The sequence below is a fragment of the Amphibalanus amphitrite genome, unplaced genomic scaffold, assembly GCF_019059575.1.
Source record: "Amphibalanus amphitrite isolate SeventyFive unplaced genomic scaffold, NRLGWU_Aamphi_draft 000565F_arrow, whole genome shotgun sequence".
In the NCBI taxonomy this organism is placed as follows: Eukaryota; Metazoa; Arthropoda; class Thecostraca; order Balanomorpha; family Balanidae; genus Amphibalanus; species Amphibalanus amphitrite.
Genome location: NW_024882059.1, coordinates 335,979 through 353,512, shown reverse-complemented (window position 1 = coordinate 353,512; position 17,534 = coordinate 335,979). Strand labels below are relative to the sequence as shown.

General features: G+C 49.2%; 3 protein-coding genes across 6 annotated transcripts in view; 1 reads left to right on the top strand and 2 right to left on the bottom strand.

Moving 5' to 3' along the window:
• Nucleotides 1-12,062, bottom strand: part of LOC122393951 (kelch-like protein 17) — a 42,012-nt gene extending 29,950 nt beyond the window's left edge. The window contains exons 1-3 of the mRNA XM_043390450.1: nucleotides 11,973-12,062; nucleotides 5,717-5,907; nucleotides 5,334-5,430 (exon numbers count right to left, since the gene is read on the bottom strand). Coding sequence (XP_043246385.1) covers nucleotides 5,334-5,430; nucleotides 5,717-5,851 — 232 coding nt within the window. The 5' untranslated portion in view covers nucleotides 5,852-5,907; nucleotides 11,973-12,062. The remainder of the gene's footprint in view (nucleotides 1-5,333; nucleotides 5,431-5,716; nucleotides 5,908-11,972) is intronic.
• On the top strand, nucleotides 6,291-8,997 carry LOC122393953 (phosphatidylinositol 3,4,5-trisphosphate 3-phosphatase TPTE2-like). The gene is made up of 2 exons (XM_043390456.1): nucleotides 6,291-6,666; nucleotides 7,006-8,997. Exons 1-2 carry the CDS (start codon nucleotides 6,640-6,642, stop codon nucleotides 8,908-8,910), a joined length of 1,932 nt encoding a protein of 643 aa, XP_043246391.1. The 5' UTR covers nucleotides 6,291-6,639; the 3' UTR covers nucleotides 8,911-8,997.
• Nucleotides 12,063-14,728: 2,666 nt separating the features above from the next.
• Nucleotides 14,729-17,364, bottom strand: LOC122393952 (lethal(2)neighbour of Tid protein-like). 4 transcript variants are annotated; one of them, XM_043390455.1, is made up of 3 exons: nucleotides 17,182-17,339; nucleotides 16,720-16,798; nucleotides 14,729-16,471 (listed from the first exon to the last, which is right to left on the bottom strand). In XM_043390455.1, the coding sequence occupies exon 3, from the start codon at nucleotides 16,440-16,442 to the stop codon at nucleotides 15,171-15,173; it is 1,272 nt and encodes a 423-aa protein (XP_043246390.1). In that variant the 5' UTR covers nucleotides 16,443-16,471; nucleotides 16,720-16,798; nucleotides 17,182-17,339; the 3' UTR covers nucleotides 14,729-15,170. The 4 variants fall into 4 exon arrangements, with proteins under 4 accessions (XP_043246390.1, XP_043246389.1, XP_043246388.1 ...); XM_043390454.1 differs by having other exon boundaries at nucleotides 16,720-16,808; nucleotides 17,182-17,332; XM_043390453.1 differs by lacking the exon at nucleotides 16,720-16,798 and having other exon boundaries at nucleotides 17,182-17,364.
• Nucleotides 17,365-17,534: the final 170 nt, after the last annotated feature.

The following is a 17,534-nucleotide window of genomic DNA, read 5'->3' as shown; positions in this document are numbered from 1 at the left end:
TGAGGGCGACATGCCGAGTGACGGTGGTGTCAAAATTTTATGACATTTCGCACGCGCGGTTGTCATCACTAATCTAGTTAATAGCGTGAGCGCTGCGTCCATGGTTCAGCCTGAAGTTATTTCTTTTTATCTGTCTGTAATCAAGCACCACAAAAACTGTTCGGTAGCTGTCAGCAGAAATTCGATTGTTAGCTTGACCTGACAAATTACTCTGAGCCCATAACGACAAAAACTGGGAGGAACTATCTAATACTGTGAGACAGGAGCTGAATGTTATGCTGTCCCGGGGCTAAACATCTGTGAGATAGGTTCTCATGAGAAACATTTGTGTACACTGTAGATTACGACAGCGCCTCGTGTCAACAGATGAGTTCCCAACGAAGCGAGCATGCATACATAATATTCATGCATGCATACATGTCATCTACAAGTTAGCATACTTCCTATTGCACATGTCATCCGAAGCACAATTATGAAGAAAAAATGTCAATAGGGACCTGACTAAGATTTTGGAATTCGATGCATTAATTAAAGTTTCTTATTCGGAAAGGCAACGTGATTGTGACATACCACTTAGCCACGTTAGCAGTGATGGTTACTAAATAGGCGATGGTTACTGAATTAACTTCATATCTTTTCTTCCATTGTCACCCATAAACAACACGTCATCTCCTCGGCGACAGCCTATTTAGATACGCGTGCCATTAAACAGCTGCAAAGTGGGCCGTGGCGAGTATCAACACATCGTCGCATTATCGTCTATTTGTCGGCACGCACCCTCATCCTCCATCTCTGCGTGACACATATCCGACATTATCTGTCGGCACTCCGCCGTCCACGGCAGAGGACGGGAAGACGCCGGCCGGGCTGGACCGTCCTCCGCGGCTGGGCCCAGCTCCTTTGTCCGACAGCTCCGACTCCAGCGCCGGGTGGGGAGTCGCGCCAGCAGCTCCGGCGGACCGGACGTACCCCACGTGGGTGCCGAGAGCTGGCCGACGCCCAACTACGTCAGAAGACGCGCGCGGGAACGGCGCGGGAACGGCGGCCGGCCGTGCTCGGTCACAGGAGAGTAGGACGGGGCGCCACAGGACACCGGCGGCCGGCCCGTGCTAATGGCACCGCGGCGCCGCGCTGGACGGCCTCTCGACCGGTCCAGATAGATCGGGGATCGATCCAAGGTTCGCCGGACCGACCCGGATCACCGGCCGACCGCCACGGCCGGGTCGTGATTAAGAGCGTATATTGACGGCCGGCTGATACTCAGATGGGTCTTTGTTCCGGGAACCCGATGGGCTGCCATCTCCGGAGACTTCTAGGGGATACAATAATCATCCACTTGTCATTCTGTTGCAAAGTCTACTATCTCACGGCTATATATAGGCCATAGCCACCGGTGCCGGTCACACCAACGCCACCAATACCACCACCGCCGTCGATGCCGCCACCATTGAGCGTGGCTCCCCGACCACGGCAGGATGATGACGCCGAGCGAGGGACGGCCCGGCGACAGCGGACTGCTTCCGGTCCACTTCCGGCCCGCGGCGGTCGCGGCATTCATGAGCTGTCGGCGCGTGCGGCGGTGGGAAAGGGACCGCCACCGATGCGTCAGTCACCGCCGAGCTGGCGTACTATGATGTCACAGCTGCCCGACAACAGCGTGCTGAGCAGATGCGGGTGATAATGGCGGCTCTGGGACATTGCAGAAGAAAAAGTATACGCGTTTCTGCAGAAACATTTTTTGTATATTTCTGCGCACGAGTTTTATTGAAATTAAGAATGAACCAGCACCGAATGCTGATGCCAACGATAAGCTTAAACTTCCCCAACTAGTGAAGTTGACCACTGGATGGAACTAAATAAATCTCCCGAAAGCCAAATCGCACCCAACTTTATGTCCCGTCTGCGAGTTCTAGCCGGCAGCTGACGACCCAGCGCCCGAGTATTGGTCGTCGTCAGGCGCTTCCAAGACCCGGCAGAGACGGCCGACCTGAGCCTACCAGAGGCTGTGACTCACGAGGTGGCCCGAAGTGCACTCAAAGCCGCTTGGGAGCTCCGAGCCCGAGCTGAGGTGCTTCCAGGGCCGACAGCCAGATATCTTGTTCCATTTAATACGCAGTATATAACCACCTGCGTAGTTTGGGGCTCGAGTCAGGGATGGAAAATACATTGAGGATATACGAGGGACGTTCAAAAAGTTCTCGGCCCGACCATGAAGGAGCAGAGATACGACGTCGACTTATTAGACCAAAAATGTTCATTTAGTCAAATAACCAGCGTTAAGACAAAAATATTTCGCGCAGCGCTTCGCGAGAGACCCCTAGGTCTCCATAGCCAAGTGGGTTTTGGACGCATCTGGCACGTCCAAGACGGCTGCTTTTGTCTCCTTGCTGTCAGCGAAGTTGCCACTGCTAAGCAATTTCCTTATGTTGGGGAAGAGGTGGCAACCTGAGGGTGCAAGGTACGGAGAAAAAAGTGGCTGTGACAACAACTCGAAGCCACAGCTCACTGCTTCGCTGATCGTCACCCTGCTCATGTGTGCTGGTGCGTGGTCCTGGATCAGGCGCACACTTTTAGTCAGCTTCCCTAGTCTGTCCTTGATAGCTGCTGCTCGTTACTGTTATCGAAGGGAGGTGTAGCATTCATCATTAATTGTGCGCCCCTGTTTTAGAAAGTTGACGAGCAGAGCCCCGCCAGCATCCCAAAATGCAACCACTGTCACCTTGCCGTCTGACTTAAACACGTCGCACACATTTGATGGCCTTTACTCAGTGTGCTTCCACTTGTGCAACTCGGTCACGCCCTTAGGGTCAACGTGTGACACCCACAATCCCTCCACGGTAACAAGTACCTAGTTCAATGAACTCTTTTCGATCTTTGATATAGGGGCCAAAATTTTCGCGTTACGCCTCCTTTCGAGTTTGCCTTTCCTCTGGAGTCAGCAAACGGGGGATGCATCTTGCAGAGATCTTAAACATATTAATACGCTGTCGAAGAATGGCTTTGAGGAACCTGATAGACACCTCTGCTTCTGCTGCGTTGTTCCAGACCAGAACATTTGTCATTTTTCACAAAGAAGTGCTTATTTTTCATATTTTCTTGAGTCAATGCTGTTGATGGCTGGCCACTGCGGGGTGACCATTAATGATCTGTTGACCAAAATTGAACAGAGATGCCCACTTTTTGACGCTACTGTAAGAAAGACAAACCTCAACATGTGTTGGCACTAGCTTTTCGTGAATAACGTTTGGCGCATTTTTCTGCAATACATGAACCAAATCACCATGTTCTCTTCTGGGTGTCGTCCATTCTGACCGGGAATGGCAAACTATGTTACGATTAATTAGCAGCCTGAACCAATCACAGGGCAGATTGGTTAATGGCTATGTAAGTGGACATCCCAATAACACATCATTGAACACACCGCGTTGCAGGCCGAAATTCCAACTCCTTCATGGTTGGGCCGGGAACTTTTTGAACGCCCCTCGTATCCTGAGTTAGCTGAAAATATATAATGAAATTACTCTCATCTTGTTAGTTACTGCACTGCACGCAGTCCATTCCAAAGTCCATTCCATCCGCGCGTAACATGCAGCGCTGCTCTGGAGACGCTGGTAGGTATACTGTGCCGCACTACATAAGCGCTCGGCGGGCCAGCCTACCACTGCAGGCACGTCTTGCGGGCCGGGCTGGAAGGAGCTGGCAAGAGGAATAGTGAAGAAAAACGGATGTGTGTGGAGGAATGGAGAGGGCTTGTGAGTGTTTTTAAGATATCATTTGATGCAAGGTTTTGGAGTTTTGTGATAGTCGTTATTGTAGGAGCTTGCGCTTTCCAGTGCTAACTTATTATGTGACTTAGCGCAGCGAAATCCGTCGATTTATATTTCTTTAAAACGGTATATTTTCCGACAGTAAACGATCTCGCAGGAACAAGATATGAACTTCTTCAAACAAACGTAACAGTGTATCAAGCAATAATATATAAAACTCAACACAATTGCTCTTATCCAGAGCCAACGATGACCAGATAATTTTTCGACCTCCCATGTGTCCTCTCTGCAAGACGTTTGGCACCCACTCGTCCCATACGGTCAGCGGTTCATCAGTCCCATCCCAGGGCTCTCTGACAATGGTCGCTACAGCAGGGTGTCCGCAGCAGTGACCATTAACCGCAGAGTAACGCCCCAGGGCAGCGGGCCGTGAGTCATTTCCTCGTTGACGGCCTTTCTGACCAGAGTGTTCTTGTCCCGCTTGACCACAGCAATAAGCGGAAGAGATTCCGGGAGTTCTTCCCGCTGTCAGCGACTCCGTTTGATTGCCAAAGCCGCGGAAGATATGGTGGTGATGTGTGGCTTTGGGTGTGACTGGGGTGTCGCTGGCCGGCCGCCCCGTCACCCCTCTCCCTCCCCCGCTCCTCCACAATAAGTGTGGACATTAGTTGGCGCGGCGCCGACGGCGACACCGCGCCGGCCCCGTCGATATTGACATTGTTTTTGTCACCAAGCTGAGCGGCTGGCTAGCCGGAGGACGGCGGTGGGGTTACTGACCTGAAGCCCATCGCCGCGCCGACCGTCGCCGACTCTCCGCCCCCTCCCTCTCCCCCTCCCTCCACAACAGCTCGGCCGTCCATCTTGCGTGAACGACTCTGATTCAACAGCTGGAGGCGGTCGTCGGTTTCTTTGTCTTGAACGTCTCGCATTGGATTAGACCGGCCCGCCGCGGTTCGTCCTTCCAGTCATTAATTTCCGTGGGCAAGCGGTCGACGTTAGGAAGTTGGTTTACGGTTGCGTACGGATATATGGATGGCGTACTGACTACATGCAGAGGAATTTACACGAGTCGAAGTTGTACCTGTGGTTGTTTGGTTGCACAATGCACACAAAAAAGTTGGATTGATGTTTGCTGGCGCATGTCTGTGATCGATGTGATACACTTTGCTGATGTGATAGCGCATGTCTGTGCTGCTATTTATCTACTTAAGGCCAAATAAAAGTTATTAGCAGAATTATTTGCATAGTTATGGTGGCGTGACTAATCGCGTAAGCTACAGTATGCTTGGATAAAAAAGCGACGCTGATTTTCCATAAGACGCTCGCTGACGCAGACCAGCCGAGCGAGACAAATTCATCCGGAAACGAACAGAAAGCGAGAGGAATGGAGGAACGATGTGACCTGGATGCTCAGCCGAGCGACGGAAAGGCGAAAACAAAAACAAGGTTTGGACGGGGAACTGACGACGTCATGTCACGTGACACTTAAAAACGGCACGTGCCAACAACAGCTATAATATGTGGCGAGGTAAAAATGAAGCGTGCGTGCGACGCTTTAGTTCTTACTTGTGAACATGGCGCTGAAATAGGGACTGCAGGCCGCCAGAACGATTCGGTGCGCGTTGATCTTCAGGTCGCCGACAACAAACTCCACGTCGCACAGCTGAAAGTGAAAAGTGTCTGTAAATTTCTTACATTACTCGTGCATAGTTGATAGTGTACGTATGGGTTGTTAACTGTTTTCATAGTGAATGAAATGAGTGAATTTCATGTCATGCAGTTGCATATTTTAATCATCCGATAACAAAATATTGGTGGAATAATTCCATGGTGGAATTACTCCGGATAACAAAATATTGCCATTATATAAGTGGCAACATCAGCATTTATGCTCCGTCCTCTTTTTCATGATGTGGTGCATCAATAAGAAAGTAGGAAACCTTTCTCACCTGTGAGTTTGACCGCATCTTGTGCATGACCTGAAGCAGTGTCTTCGAGTGTTCCGGTGCTGAGAAAAAGCTGTTTTCCAGCGGAGTCGTGGGTGAGCCGGGACTCGGCTGTGTGGCCCACGAGGCGACACTCATTGTTGCAGGTTGTCAGCAACAGCTTCAGCAGTTCTGTGGTCTCCGATGAATGGTTTCTAGAGGAAAAAGGGAAGTTGTGATGTGCGCCTCAAAACGGTTTAAATAGATACCTTTGAGAAAACAGATATGTATGTAAATGCTTTGGAGTTATATAATCCAAATCTACATACACGTATTATTGTAAAAATACTTGTCCTGAAAGATGACCGAATTTTCAAACAACGGGATTTTTCAGCTTCACCTACACATCAATCACTTTAATATCTTGAAGTACTATCATATGGCATATGACCTATATTTAGGCGTCTATTTTTATGCTATGTATAAACATATAAGCTTACAAAATTTAGCGGTATTTTCGCGCGCCAAAAAAGCTAACTACCTCGGTAGGCAGAAACACATCACTGGCCTAGTCACGTGCTCAACGCCTGTTTTCAACATCAAGCTCTAGTGCCTTGCGTAAATGAGGCGAACCGGTCCGGATTGCACAAGGCCCTGGAGTTATATATTGTGGAGTTTATATTATATACTGTGATTCCTACCACAGTATGTGTACTGATCACATATATTTGAATGCATACCGTTTTTGTTTGTGTAGCCTATGAACCCTTGTAATGATATTGTTTCTAGTTCTTGCGCGTGAAACTTTGATATGGTAACAGTAAATACCACACTTAGCTGAGTTTCAACTATTTGAATGTGTACGCATTTCATGCAAGGGATAAACATCGGGTCTATAGAATCCTTCGAGGGCCTGGCATGCCTTCATATATGGACTACTGCCTGGAATGTCAAGAAGACAGATTTCAATAACTGTAAGTATGCTTATCATGGCTGCATATATCATGGCTGCCGTAAATGTAGCCGTCTGTATTTTTGCCTTTAATATTTTTCTTACATACGCGTCAAAATTAAGGCGCAAAATAACATGAGGCAACTTATCACTTAGCTGCATTGCCATTATCACTTGCGCATTATGCATATGGAAGAAGGAAAAGGTTAAATCCGGAACTCGTTATTAATTAGCCTTATTTTGTGCTTATTTTATTGCTTTCATTTTATCGTCAAAGGATTCCCATGTTTTTCTGTACTTATGAAATGCAGTAGCTTAATAACAGCAGCTGAACGATTAACTGCCTTTCTTTTTTCTCTAGGAAATTCATCGCTCCATTGAATTCAGCAAGTCCGTTGAAGATGTGGAAGCTCAGCGACTCGGAGCGTCGGCTGGCTCTGATCGTTCCCAAGCTTATGTCACGCCATCAAATGAATCCTTCAATCAGAATCGCCTGTCCATCCCTGGAGCCGAGGCTCTGGCAAGCAAGCCGGGACTCAACGCATCTCAGCACGTCGGATTTGACGCCGGACAAAATCCCGCCAAAGTCATCGAGCGGGCATCCCAGTTCTTGCTACAGGATGATGTCACTCCAGCCGAAGATCAGCAGGACACTGGTGTGAAGGCGGATGATACACTCATGGTCCTTGCGCATCCGATGATGGACCCGGGGTCGGGAACTTGCAGCTATATTCAATGGGCCTTGAAAAAGGGCCTGGAACACATAGCACTTCGTCTTATAATCGCAGCGATGATCATTGCCGACATAACTCTGATCGTGATAGACCTGATCACACGGGACATGGATCAACACTTTTACTTCATCCAGTGCTCTTTCGTCTTCTCATGGTGTTTTGTACTTGAGCTTTGCTTGAGAGCATTTGCATTTGGGCTCTGCTTCTTTCGGTTCTGGTACAACATACTAGACATTCTCATCATTGTTGCTTCAACTGTGGGTACAACATACATATTGGTAGATAGAGTTCAAGAGGGAGAGTACTTCTTGCTTCAAGACAGACGTTCACCTGGATTTTGGCACTTCATATTTGCGCTGAGATTCTGTAGGCTGGCTCACTTCCTCCGGCTGCATTATGAAGCCGAAAATATCAAGCGTGCTGCAAGGCAGCTGGTTTCACAAAACAAGAGGCGTTACAACATCGATGGATTCGACCTTGACCTGACTTACGTCACCGATCGTGTCATAGCCATGAGCTTCCCTTCCTCAGGTCACATGACCTTGTACCGAAATCCCATTACCGAGGTTGCTCGGTTTTTCGAGACCAAACACGGTGGTCACTACAAAATCTTCAATCTCTGCAAAGAAAGAGGATACGACACACGGATTTTCGACGACCAAGTGGAAAGATTTTACGTTGAAGACCACAACCCGCCCACGTGCAAAGACATGTTAAAGTTTGCTAAATTGTCATCCGAATGGCTGGATCAAGACGACAAGAATGTGATAGCCGTGCACTGCAAGGGTGGCAAAGGCAGAACAGGCACAATGGTCTGCGTTTACTTGGTGGACAACGGACTCTTCTCCACAGCAGAAGACAGCTTAGACTACTTCGGATCCCGTCGGACGGATACCACTCAGGGTAACAACTTCCAGGGCGTTGAAACCCCTAGCCAGTGTCGCTATGTCGGATACTACGAGGCCATCCGCAACCACAAGCACAAGCTTCCCAATGAGGTGGAAATGACGCTCAGAAGTATCCGCATCTGGGGAATGTCAACGGTCGGAAAAGGAGACGGATCTGACCTAACTCTACTCATCGAGTCAGCAGAGGAAGGCAAAATCTATGAGAACCACTTTGGCAAAGGATCTCTGCGCCTCTACGACAAAGACGTAGACGAGCTGTTCGTGACGTTCCAGTCGGTGCCGACCTTCAGAGGCGACATCAGGTTCAAGTTCAAGTGCAGCTCTCGGAAAGTGCCAAAGGGCTACGAGAAAACGGCGTGGTTCTTCTGGTTCCACACTGGCTTCATCAACCACAATCGTCTGAAGCTAGAGAGGTCCGACTTGGACAACCCTCACAAGAACAAGACGTGGGATGTGTTCCGAGAGAACTTCAGTGTGGAGTGCTCCTTCCAAAAGGTGAAGAAGGAGAAGGCTGCTCCCCAAACTCGACATGGCAACTTCAGCAAACGGCTGTCGAGGATGTTCACCATAAAAGTGAACCCAGCGAAGATTACCAAGCGCAAGGATCGAGGAGGAAAGTGGTGAGTCCGTTCACCCGTCAGTGGTATGTGGAGTATCAGGCTATGTGTGTATGAGTGTTGAACGTGTGAAATACAGGACCTTCAATCTGTATTTTGTTCATTTTTATAATCACCGCGAATGAAGATGTTGGCCTATCACGCGTTGTTACCAAGAAAAGCTTAAGCTAAATGTTATTTTCAAATTTATTTGTCGTAACATTTTTCTGATAATCTTTAATTAAATTATCCTATAAAAATCAGTAGGTACACCGTACAACAAAAAAAATTATTTTAAAATTTAACTTAGTCTTTCAGAAATCATAATCTATCTTTCTAAACTTCCCCAGACCATCGCCCTCCCTAGGTAGGTAGGGGTCCGTGAAGTCTCGGCAAAGCGCCATTCCCCGATCGGCTGAGGGACGTGCCGTCCTGGCAAGACCGTGCTCGGCTAATTGAGACCACCACAGGGCCCTCTGGTCAATCGATGCGCGGCTTTACGCCCTCCCCACCCAGCTATCGTAACAATAGCGCCGGTCAAGAGACCACTTACCGCGGGATAACGGCGGAGGGTGGCAGTGCGCTGAAGGGGAGCTCCTGAACGGTCATAACCGGTGAGGGACGACTGCTCTCAATGAGGTGTTAGTTCAGGTATATGGTGTGATTTAGTGCGAGTCTCGAAAAGATCCTTCGCGTCTCGTGTCTTATCAATCTTACGATGTGAGCTACTCGTGTCTCATTCCTATTCTAATGGTCCCTTGTCGACTATTATTGGACCAGGAACGACAGCCCCCATGTGCGTGTGGTACGCGTGCGTTGCGTGTCTGGCACCGTCTGTGGACCGATTACCAGAGAGTCTGTTCGGGACGTATCGACAGCCGTGAATGGTAGCCAATCAAACTGTGATTGGAACACTGCGATTGGCCCGGGGTGGATATTGCGTACGATGAGAAAACGCTAAATAGTAGAGAAGGATCGGTTTCAAATCACAGTTGTCATGAGCGCGCCAAACATCAATATCACGCCTTACATATAACTTGAAGTTTGAACATCGGGCACCAAACCAATCTGTACGAGATAATGACAGCGCGACCACGGATCTCGGCCATCTACGGATCTCTGCTAGTCCGTAACGTCATACAGCACACAAATGAGTAGTTTTTACGGGACGGCAAAAACTCTTGGCGACAGGCACGGGTTGGATTGAGCCACAGAGAGCCGAACAGCCAGCCCTGTCAGTCAGCACATCACTCCCAGTTCGACAGCTGACGGTCGTGTTCCGGGCGGCAGCAGGGCTTCAGTCTGCCCGCCTGGCAGCAGCGGGCCGGCGCACACCTGTGTCCCGCGCCAGCCGACTCAGGCAGGGGTGGTAACCGTCTGCTATCGATCCCCGTCTGGGTCATGTGTGCCGAGCCCCCGACCCGGCGACCCGCCGGCCAGCCCTCCCAGCCGCCGGAGCCGGCGCCATCCGCGCCACAGCTTTGATAGCAGAGTACACAGCACTGGGTGACCCGGTGGGCATCTCATCACGGCGGCTGTTTTAAACTCTCACCGAGTGTCAACATCGAAAGGGCACGGCCGGTGGGCTGGCTGAATGGTAAACAATGCGGTGATTAGAGGACAGTGGATTTGATTGAATACTTACGAGCACTAGCACCAAAGGCAAAATAAAAAATCACAAACTCCTTTAAAACCACCAACCCGTAAGTAAAAGAGCATGTGTGCGCATCCCTCTACATCAAAACTCTACATACCGCTAAATACAACAACATTATTTTATCTCAAATTCAGCACCATCGTTCGTGGCGTTGGTCACCATAGGTAGCACTGTTAACTGGTCAGTTTCGATGACATTTTCCTTAGTTGCGACGTAATTCGTTTCAACTTTCATTGATAGTGGCTGAGATATCGTTCATTGATTCATTTACGACCGATTTCCAATGCTGTTCCCTGAGATTGGTTGCAATACCTGCGGAAAGACCTAGCCCGCGGTGCTAAATGTTTGATTGGGGCCTATCACCACCAATATCGGTGGCAATTTATTATTTACGTGTCTTGTCTGTCAAATTTACGTGGGTCAACATGCTTTTCTGATTTTAACAAAATAGTGATCTAAGGGGAAGTTTAAAATAAAACTCCGCCATTCGATGAAATTTAGCACGATTTATCTAGCTTTCAAAATGCGTATCATTATCTTAGAGCGTAATCAAGCATTTAAGATCAAGTATTAATTTTTTTCATTCCATAATCGAATCCAATCCAAATCTAGAAAAAAGTGTGATGTTGCAGGTACATACAACAAAAGACAGGTACAGAGATAAAATAAGGCATCATTCGTCAAAGCACTTGTATGAAAAGCGCATCTTTTTTCTCGAATATACATAAGACATTGGATTAGAAAATATTTGACTGTACGTCGCCTGAATTCACTAAGCCTGCCAAATACCAACAGGCAACATAACCATTTGTTATGACACCAGCAGGCGCTTACTGTCGGCTGAAGAAACACTTGATGTAGAACGCGGAAGGTAAATATTTGCACAGTCGATCCCCTCAACGTTTTCCTCATATCACGCGTTTTTGTCTGTAGGAGGGTCAACGATGTAGCTTATTTCCGTCGGCTGCACCTTATGTAGTTGTCACCGTAGATTGGTAGAGTTTTATAAATAATTATCTTTTACATAAAAGTGTGCTTGTTTGGGTTTACGGGTCCAAGCTTAAGACAAATGTTAGCGTGAGGTTTCTATCCTGGCAGACCGTAGGATGTAGACTCAAGACTGGCTTACAAATATTAATTTTAGATATTCCCTTTCAGGACACGAAAACACCGCAGAACGACGCAAACTATATTCGTCAATTTATTGTTAAATGCTATTTATTCTATTTATTCTATTTATTCTATTTATTCTATTTATTCTATTTATTCTATTCATTCCATTCTATCTATTATTTTATTCTATTTATTCTAAAAGCTTTTTCGACCGTCTCACATTAGGTACCGGCGTGATCATAAATATAATCCCATTCTATCCCAAACACAACACCAACTGCACCCCCTTCCTCCCCGCCACCTCCCTCCCTTCGACTCACCTCACACCCTTCCCGCGGCAGCTGCACGTCCCGGTTCGTCCGCGGTCACTCCGCTCACCGCCCGACACCGCCCGCACCGCCCACCGCTCTGCTCCGACCGCCCGGCGGCGGCGGCGGCGGCGGTGGTGGCGCACGCGCGTCGGTCGCCGCCGGCTATTGGTCAATAGCGGGCGGCTCACTATTCAAATGGCCTGCAAAAGTGGGTCGCCGACCGTGATGATGGGTCAGTGGATCTGATATAAAGTAAGGTGGCGACGAGATGGGGCGGAGGGGTTGATATTATTTATCCCGTAAGAAAATAATGATAGGCACTGTGGGGCGATCGCTTCGTCAGAACTCATAGGTACTCAACAAAAAGTAAATGCTTCATAACGACGTCAGTGCATGCTTCTATTTCTCTACTAGACATTTGATAAATGAATATCCCCCGTTCTCTGAGACTGAGCTCCCCGTGCCTCCTCGGTAGCTAATGACCATGTTCCTATTCCGTTCTCGACTGTCGTCCTTTCGTCCTCTGACTTATAATAGCCATTTTCACGACGGGCTATCCGGCGAATGCACCTGATTTGACCAAATCTGCAGCTATAATTTCTTTTACAGCAAATATCTTCATTTTATGAATTTATTTCAGTGTTTTAATCGATGATGCTCTCTGATAATATGACAAAGTAGGCATATAAGCAATTAGTGCAACCCTAGCTGATAGCTGCTAAGAGACACACTGAACCTAATTTGACCAAATCTGCACCTAATCTGTACCAGATGTGCACCAAATGTGTAAGTACCAGATGGCCGTCGTGAAAACGGCTAATAGAGAGTAGAGACAATGCGCAGCAAATGGCACACAGGGGATCGTGATAGGATAAAATGGCTTCAAACTATTCGGCAGCAATAGCTGAGATTCACTTAACATAGGAGAAAGATCACATAAGAATATTGCTCAAAGCGAAGTCTTCGCCAACTTGGGAGACACCGAGCGACCAAATTGAGATTATGCAGGCACGGGGCAGCAGCGGACCGAGCGGCGAAGGAAGCCGCGAGGCTGTACCGCAGCGCAGGCGTGTCCGGCGGTACAGTCTACCTTCCGACTCGCCGGCCAGCTCCGTCCAGGAGGCGTCAAAGCCGTTTTCCTCTGGATATCATATTATTCCAGCGAGAAGGACAGGATCAATAGGATCAATAAATTTGTTTTTCTCTCGCATTTCCTCGACCAGCAAAACAACATCTATTTCATGACATTTCTCGCCCATATGGGGAGGGGGGGGGGGGTCGAACACGAACACCCCTCGGTTTTCGCGAAAAACTCGCGTAAAAAGCCGCCGAGCATGACGAAACTTTCAGTACCCCCGACTCCCGAAGTAATCAATTGTACACCTACACTAAGAATGCCATGACCCTGAACTCAATGACCTCTGACCTGTGACTCATTTCTCTCGAGACCATGTTTGGGGCCGGAATCGCGATTCGGCGTATGTCGGCTTGCATTAGCTGCGCGTTTGGCGTTTGCAGTCTTTTCATGGTTTCAAGCCAACCGTTCAAACATGTGACATGATGCTAGTCCCATGCTTTAGGGTGGATGTCAAAGTCACCTGAAGGTCAGGTCAGGTCATGGACCTTTGATGAACTCGGGTCACTTCTTCGAGTTTTACATGTTTGAAGGCTAGGTTTTGGAGCTGAATTCGAATTTAGCAGCCATTTGAACATTTACGAAGTAGTTTTGATGCAAGTTCGACGTTCGTAACATCTTATGAAGCTATCAGGGGCGGATGACACATACTACGAAATACGAATACCTATCCGGCAGGACCCCTACCTACTCATAGGCGCGGGAGCCGGGGGGGGGGGGCAGTGGGGGCAGCTTGCCCCCCAACTCTGGGGCCGTGGGGGCGATGCCCCCACAGCTTTGAGACGGAATACCACACTTTTTTTGCAAGTGTTTTATTTTTTGTTGAAAAAGCCAAGGGATGAAAAATAAGTGGCCTAAAGCCGGTGAGAAAACTAGATTTGAGGGCACCCTAGGTTGATCTCTATTATGGTGTGCCCCCCCCCCAGTCTGAAGGTAGTTTCCGCGCCCCTGCCCCTACTTGTTGATCTGACCTGACCTGACTCGACCTGGCCTAAATGCACGAGGACATCCTCTGTGATGAGAACTAACATGATATTCGTGATCAGCATCCCCCCCCCCCAATAGCCATACTTTACGGCGCTATAAACAGATCTCGATTTTCTCGACTTTTAGGTCATTGACCTCATGACCTGGAAGGTCAACCAATGACCCAGGACCTTAAAATTGGATATCATCGGTTTTGTCTAGTCACGAGCAGCACGCTTGTCTTTTCCGCGAAGCTCTAGCTTGATCAGTGGCCAAACGGCAAAATGCGGGAGCGGGGAGAGGGTTAAAAGTTCGCTTCGGAAGATCCATGTGTTACGGAATCGAATCATAAGACTTTGTTGAATTATACGACACGACCGAAGATTGAAATTTTCAAAGCAACCGCTCAGTCAGCGCAGTCATCGAAAACAGTTTTCTTTCATTATGCTGTCATTGACGTGGCCTGGCTATCGCATCGACTTGGAACTAAAATGTTCACGAGTAACGTGTGCTTGCACCAATAGTTCAGGGGTGGTGTTCCACATTTACTGTATACGTGTGAGCCAGTGATGCATATCTTCAGACTGTCATGTTTCACCTAGGCAATATACCACAAAAGGCCAACGAGCAACCAACCGAAGAATGCCATTCGTCACAGATGATCTGCATCACAGAAGGGTATGTATTGGACGATTGGGGAAAACCACACGAATCATGGTCATCGCATCGAGCCCCCAGAGCTCGGTCAGTTCAAGGGAGGGGTCGGCAAGTCAGGGTGCACACAGGACCAAAATACAAAAACGTCGTCAAGGCACGTGCTCCACATACTCCTGCCCTTGACATCAGACGATACCGAGGCCACAAACAACATGTGACCCGAGCTTGAAGCCTACTTCAAACACTTGTTTTTATAAAACCGATCCCTAGTCTATGATTGCTCCCCCGCCACACAACTCGGCTGATCCTACCCAAACATGGCATAACACCACACACGACACCAAAATGCAAATAACGGTCACAGAGCGGCGCACGGGAATTCACTGCACACACACTGTCCCCTTCCACTCCCTGCAGCAGCCCCTTCTCCTCGAGTGGGGACCATTCATTCACTTTTTCAGTTTCTGAGCGCGCGCCGGTGGCGCCACCTGTGACAGCAGTCCGCCGGTGCGCCAGAGTCCAGCAATCAGCACCAGGTGGCAGCAGTGTAGCGCCGCCGAGCTCAGCGGCGTCGACGGGTAGGTGTTCCAGCACAGCTCGATGACGCCCAGCAGGCAGAGCCGCGTGACGGGCGCGAACGGCGCGCTCCAAAGCAGGTACGGCAGGCTGTGGTAGTACCACACGTAGAACTGGTAGTGCAGCGAGCGCGCAAACGCCATGCCGATCAGATTGGCGGTGAAGAGCGGCAGCAGCAGCAGCTGGCAGCTGATCTCCGGCCCGCCGGTGGCCTGCAGACGGCCGAACGCCGACAGGAAGCGCCGCCAGCGGCCCTGCGCGAACAACGCCAGCACGATCAGGTGCAGCGCTAGCAGCAGCACGTGCAGGCGCCGGTCGAGGAACACCTCCTCGGCCAGACAGCGCCAGTTGACCGTCCATTGGTACTGGAACACCCGGCCCAGATCGAACGCGCCGCGCAGGTAGGCCACCGGCGCGGCGGCGAGGAACGGCGCACCGAGCGCCACCTGTACGCCGCCGCAGATGGTCAGCTGTTTGACAGTGCCCCAGAACCCGAGCGTGTAGAGATAGGCCAGTAGCAGCGCCGGCGCGAACAGCAGCACACTCATCTTGACGGACACACCGAGCGAGAAGAGCAGACTGCCGAGCGACCAGCGTGCGTCCATGAAGCAGTTGATGGACGCGTACAGCAGCAGCATGGCCACCGGATCGTTAAACAGGCGCAGTACGTAGATGGAGTGGACGCGGTACGAGGTCAGGCTCATCACTGCCAGCACGTAGGGCGGCACCTTCTTGCTGCGGACGTACAGCCGGCTGACCAGAGCCCAGTTGGCCAGGTAGATGGCCATGAAGATGTACTGGGCCAGCCGCATGTTGGCGCCGCCCGAGGTGATGTGGTACAATCCGAGAAAGATGTACACAAAGCCGGCCGGGTACACGAGCGGGCCCGTGTCGCCGCCCAGGCGCGAGTAGTCGAGCGTGCCATTGTAGACGCCCTCCACCTCCTGCATATAGGCGCGCCAGTCGATCTCCGTGTATTTCACGCGCTCGATGACAGCCACGTTGATAACGCACTCGGCGAGCAGCAGCAGGGCCGCCATTGGCGCGCAAAGCTCCGGGCTGAACAGACATTGTTGCAGTCGGTCCACAGAGACGGCCTCCCGCAGCCGCCGCCAGCGCGACGGCGCCGCGCGCCGCACAGCCATACCGCCGCCGCAGGGAACCGAGTCACACCCTGCCAGAACACAGAGTGCAGCTGAAGAATGGCAGTTCGAGGAGTGATAAGCTTGGTGGCTTGTTCAATGCTTATTCAGTGTTCAGATTGTTTAAGTAACTGATATAATACAAAAAAATCCAGACAAAATAACGTGACATTTTTTTACTCGGTAGGTATTCTGATGAAGAGCTGTGCTAAAAAAATTTACAAGAAACAAGTGTATTGCTGAACCTTTTTTTATACCAGGATATGGTCATTTAACTTACACCATAGCCGATTCCGACTGATCCTTGACAAGACCAGGAGCTTGATGAAAACGGGTACCACAGCCCACAGGCTCTATGCCTAAAAAATCCTGATACCGTAAAGTAAGGTAAGGAAAGGTATAAACAAATTTTATCACACAAATTCAACTTGAATGTTATAATGATAGCATGGACAGAAGCAGCTCTAGATGCGCAGCCTGGGATCAGCGATCTCAACAGTTTCAAAGGGCAATTCCAGGTTATTTCGGTAGCAAAAGGATAAATGTTTTATAGCTTAGCATAACCTTCAAAATTTGACACAGCCTGTGCTAGTCCAAGTCAACTACTGGACTTCAACTGCCTGTAACTGCTCCCATCACTCATCAGCCCCATACAATTCAAATTCTCATTAGAAGTTGCATATACCCCATGCACCAAGGCGACACAGCTGTGCTCTCAACTTCAAGCATATTCCTCCCTAACCTGTGTGACTTCAGCCGGACAAATGAACAGAGGGCAACCAAAACTTATCGGTTCTCACAAATATAATGAAAATAAAAGTATTTTCATAAAATAATCGAAATAGGTACAGTTTAACCCAGGGCACTAAGGTTTAACCTATCGACCTATTGGCTTGCCGAGCTTGCCCAAAAAGAAATTGTAAACAATTTTTGTCCTTTGTGCGCCATAAGCAGAACATATAGCTGCTGCCAATTTTCGCAAATTCTATTATTTTGGAGTGAATTAGGTTTTATAGGAAGAAATGTGGTGAAGGGAAATTGAAACTCACGATATTTGCTCGGTGAAAATGGTGAAATGCTTTTCAAAATCACAGA

Bases quoted from the DNA above. Each gene is read 5' to 3' on its own strand.
- LOC122393953 (XM_043390456.1), top strand. From the start codon at position 6,640: ATGTCAAGAAGACAGATTTCAATAACT. The intron at 6,667-7,005 runs GTAAGTATGCTT...TTTTTTCTCTAG, and splicing joins GAAGACAGATTTCAATAACT to GAAATTCATCGCTCCATTGA.
- LOC122393952 (XM_043390453.1), bottom strand. From the start codon at position 16,442: ATGGCTGTGCGGCGCGCGGCGCCGTCGCGCTGGCGGCGGCTGCGGGAG.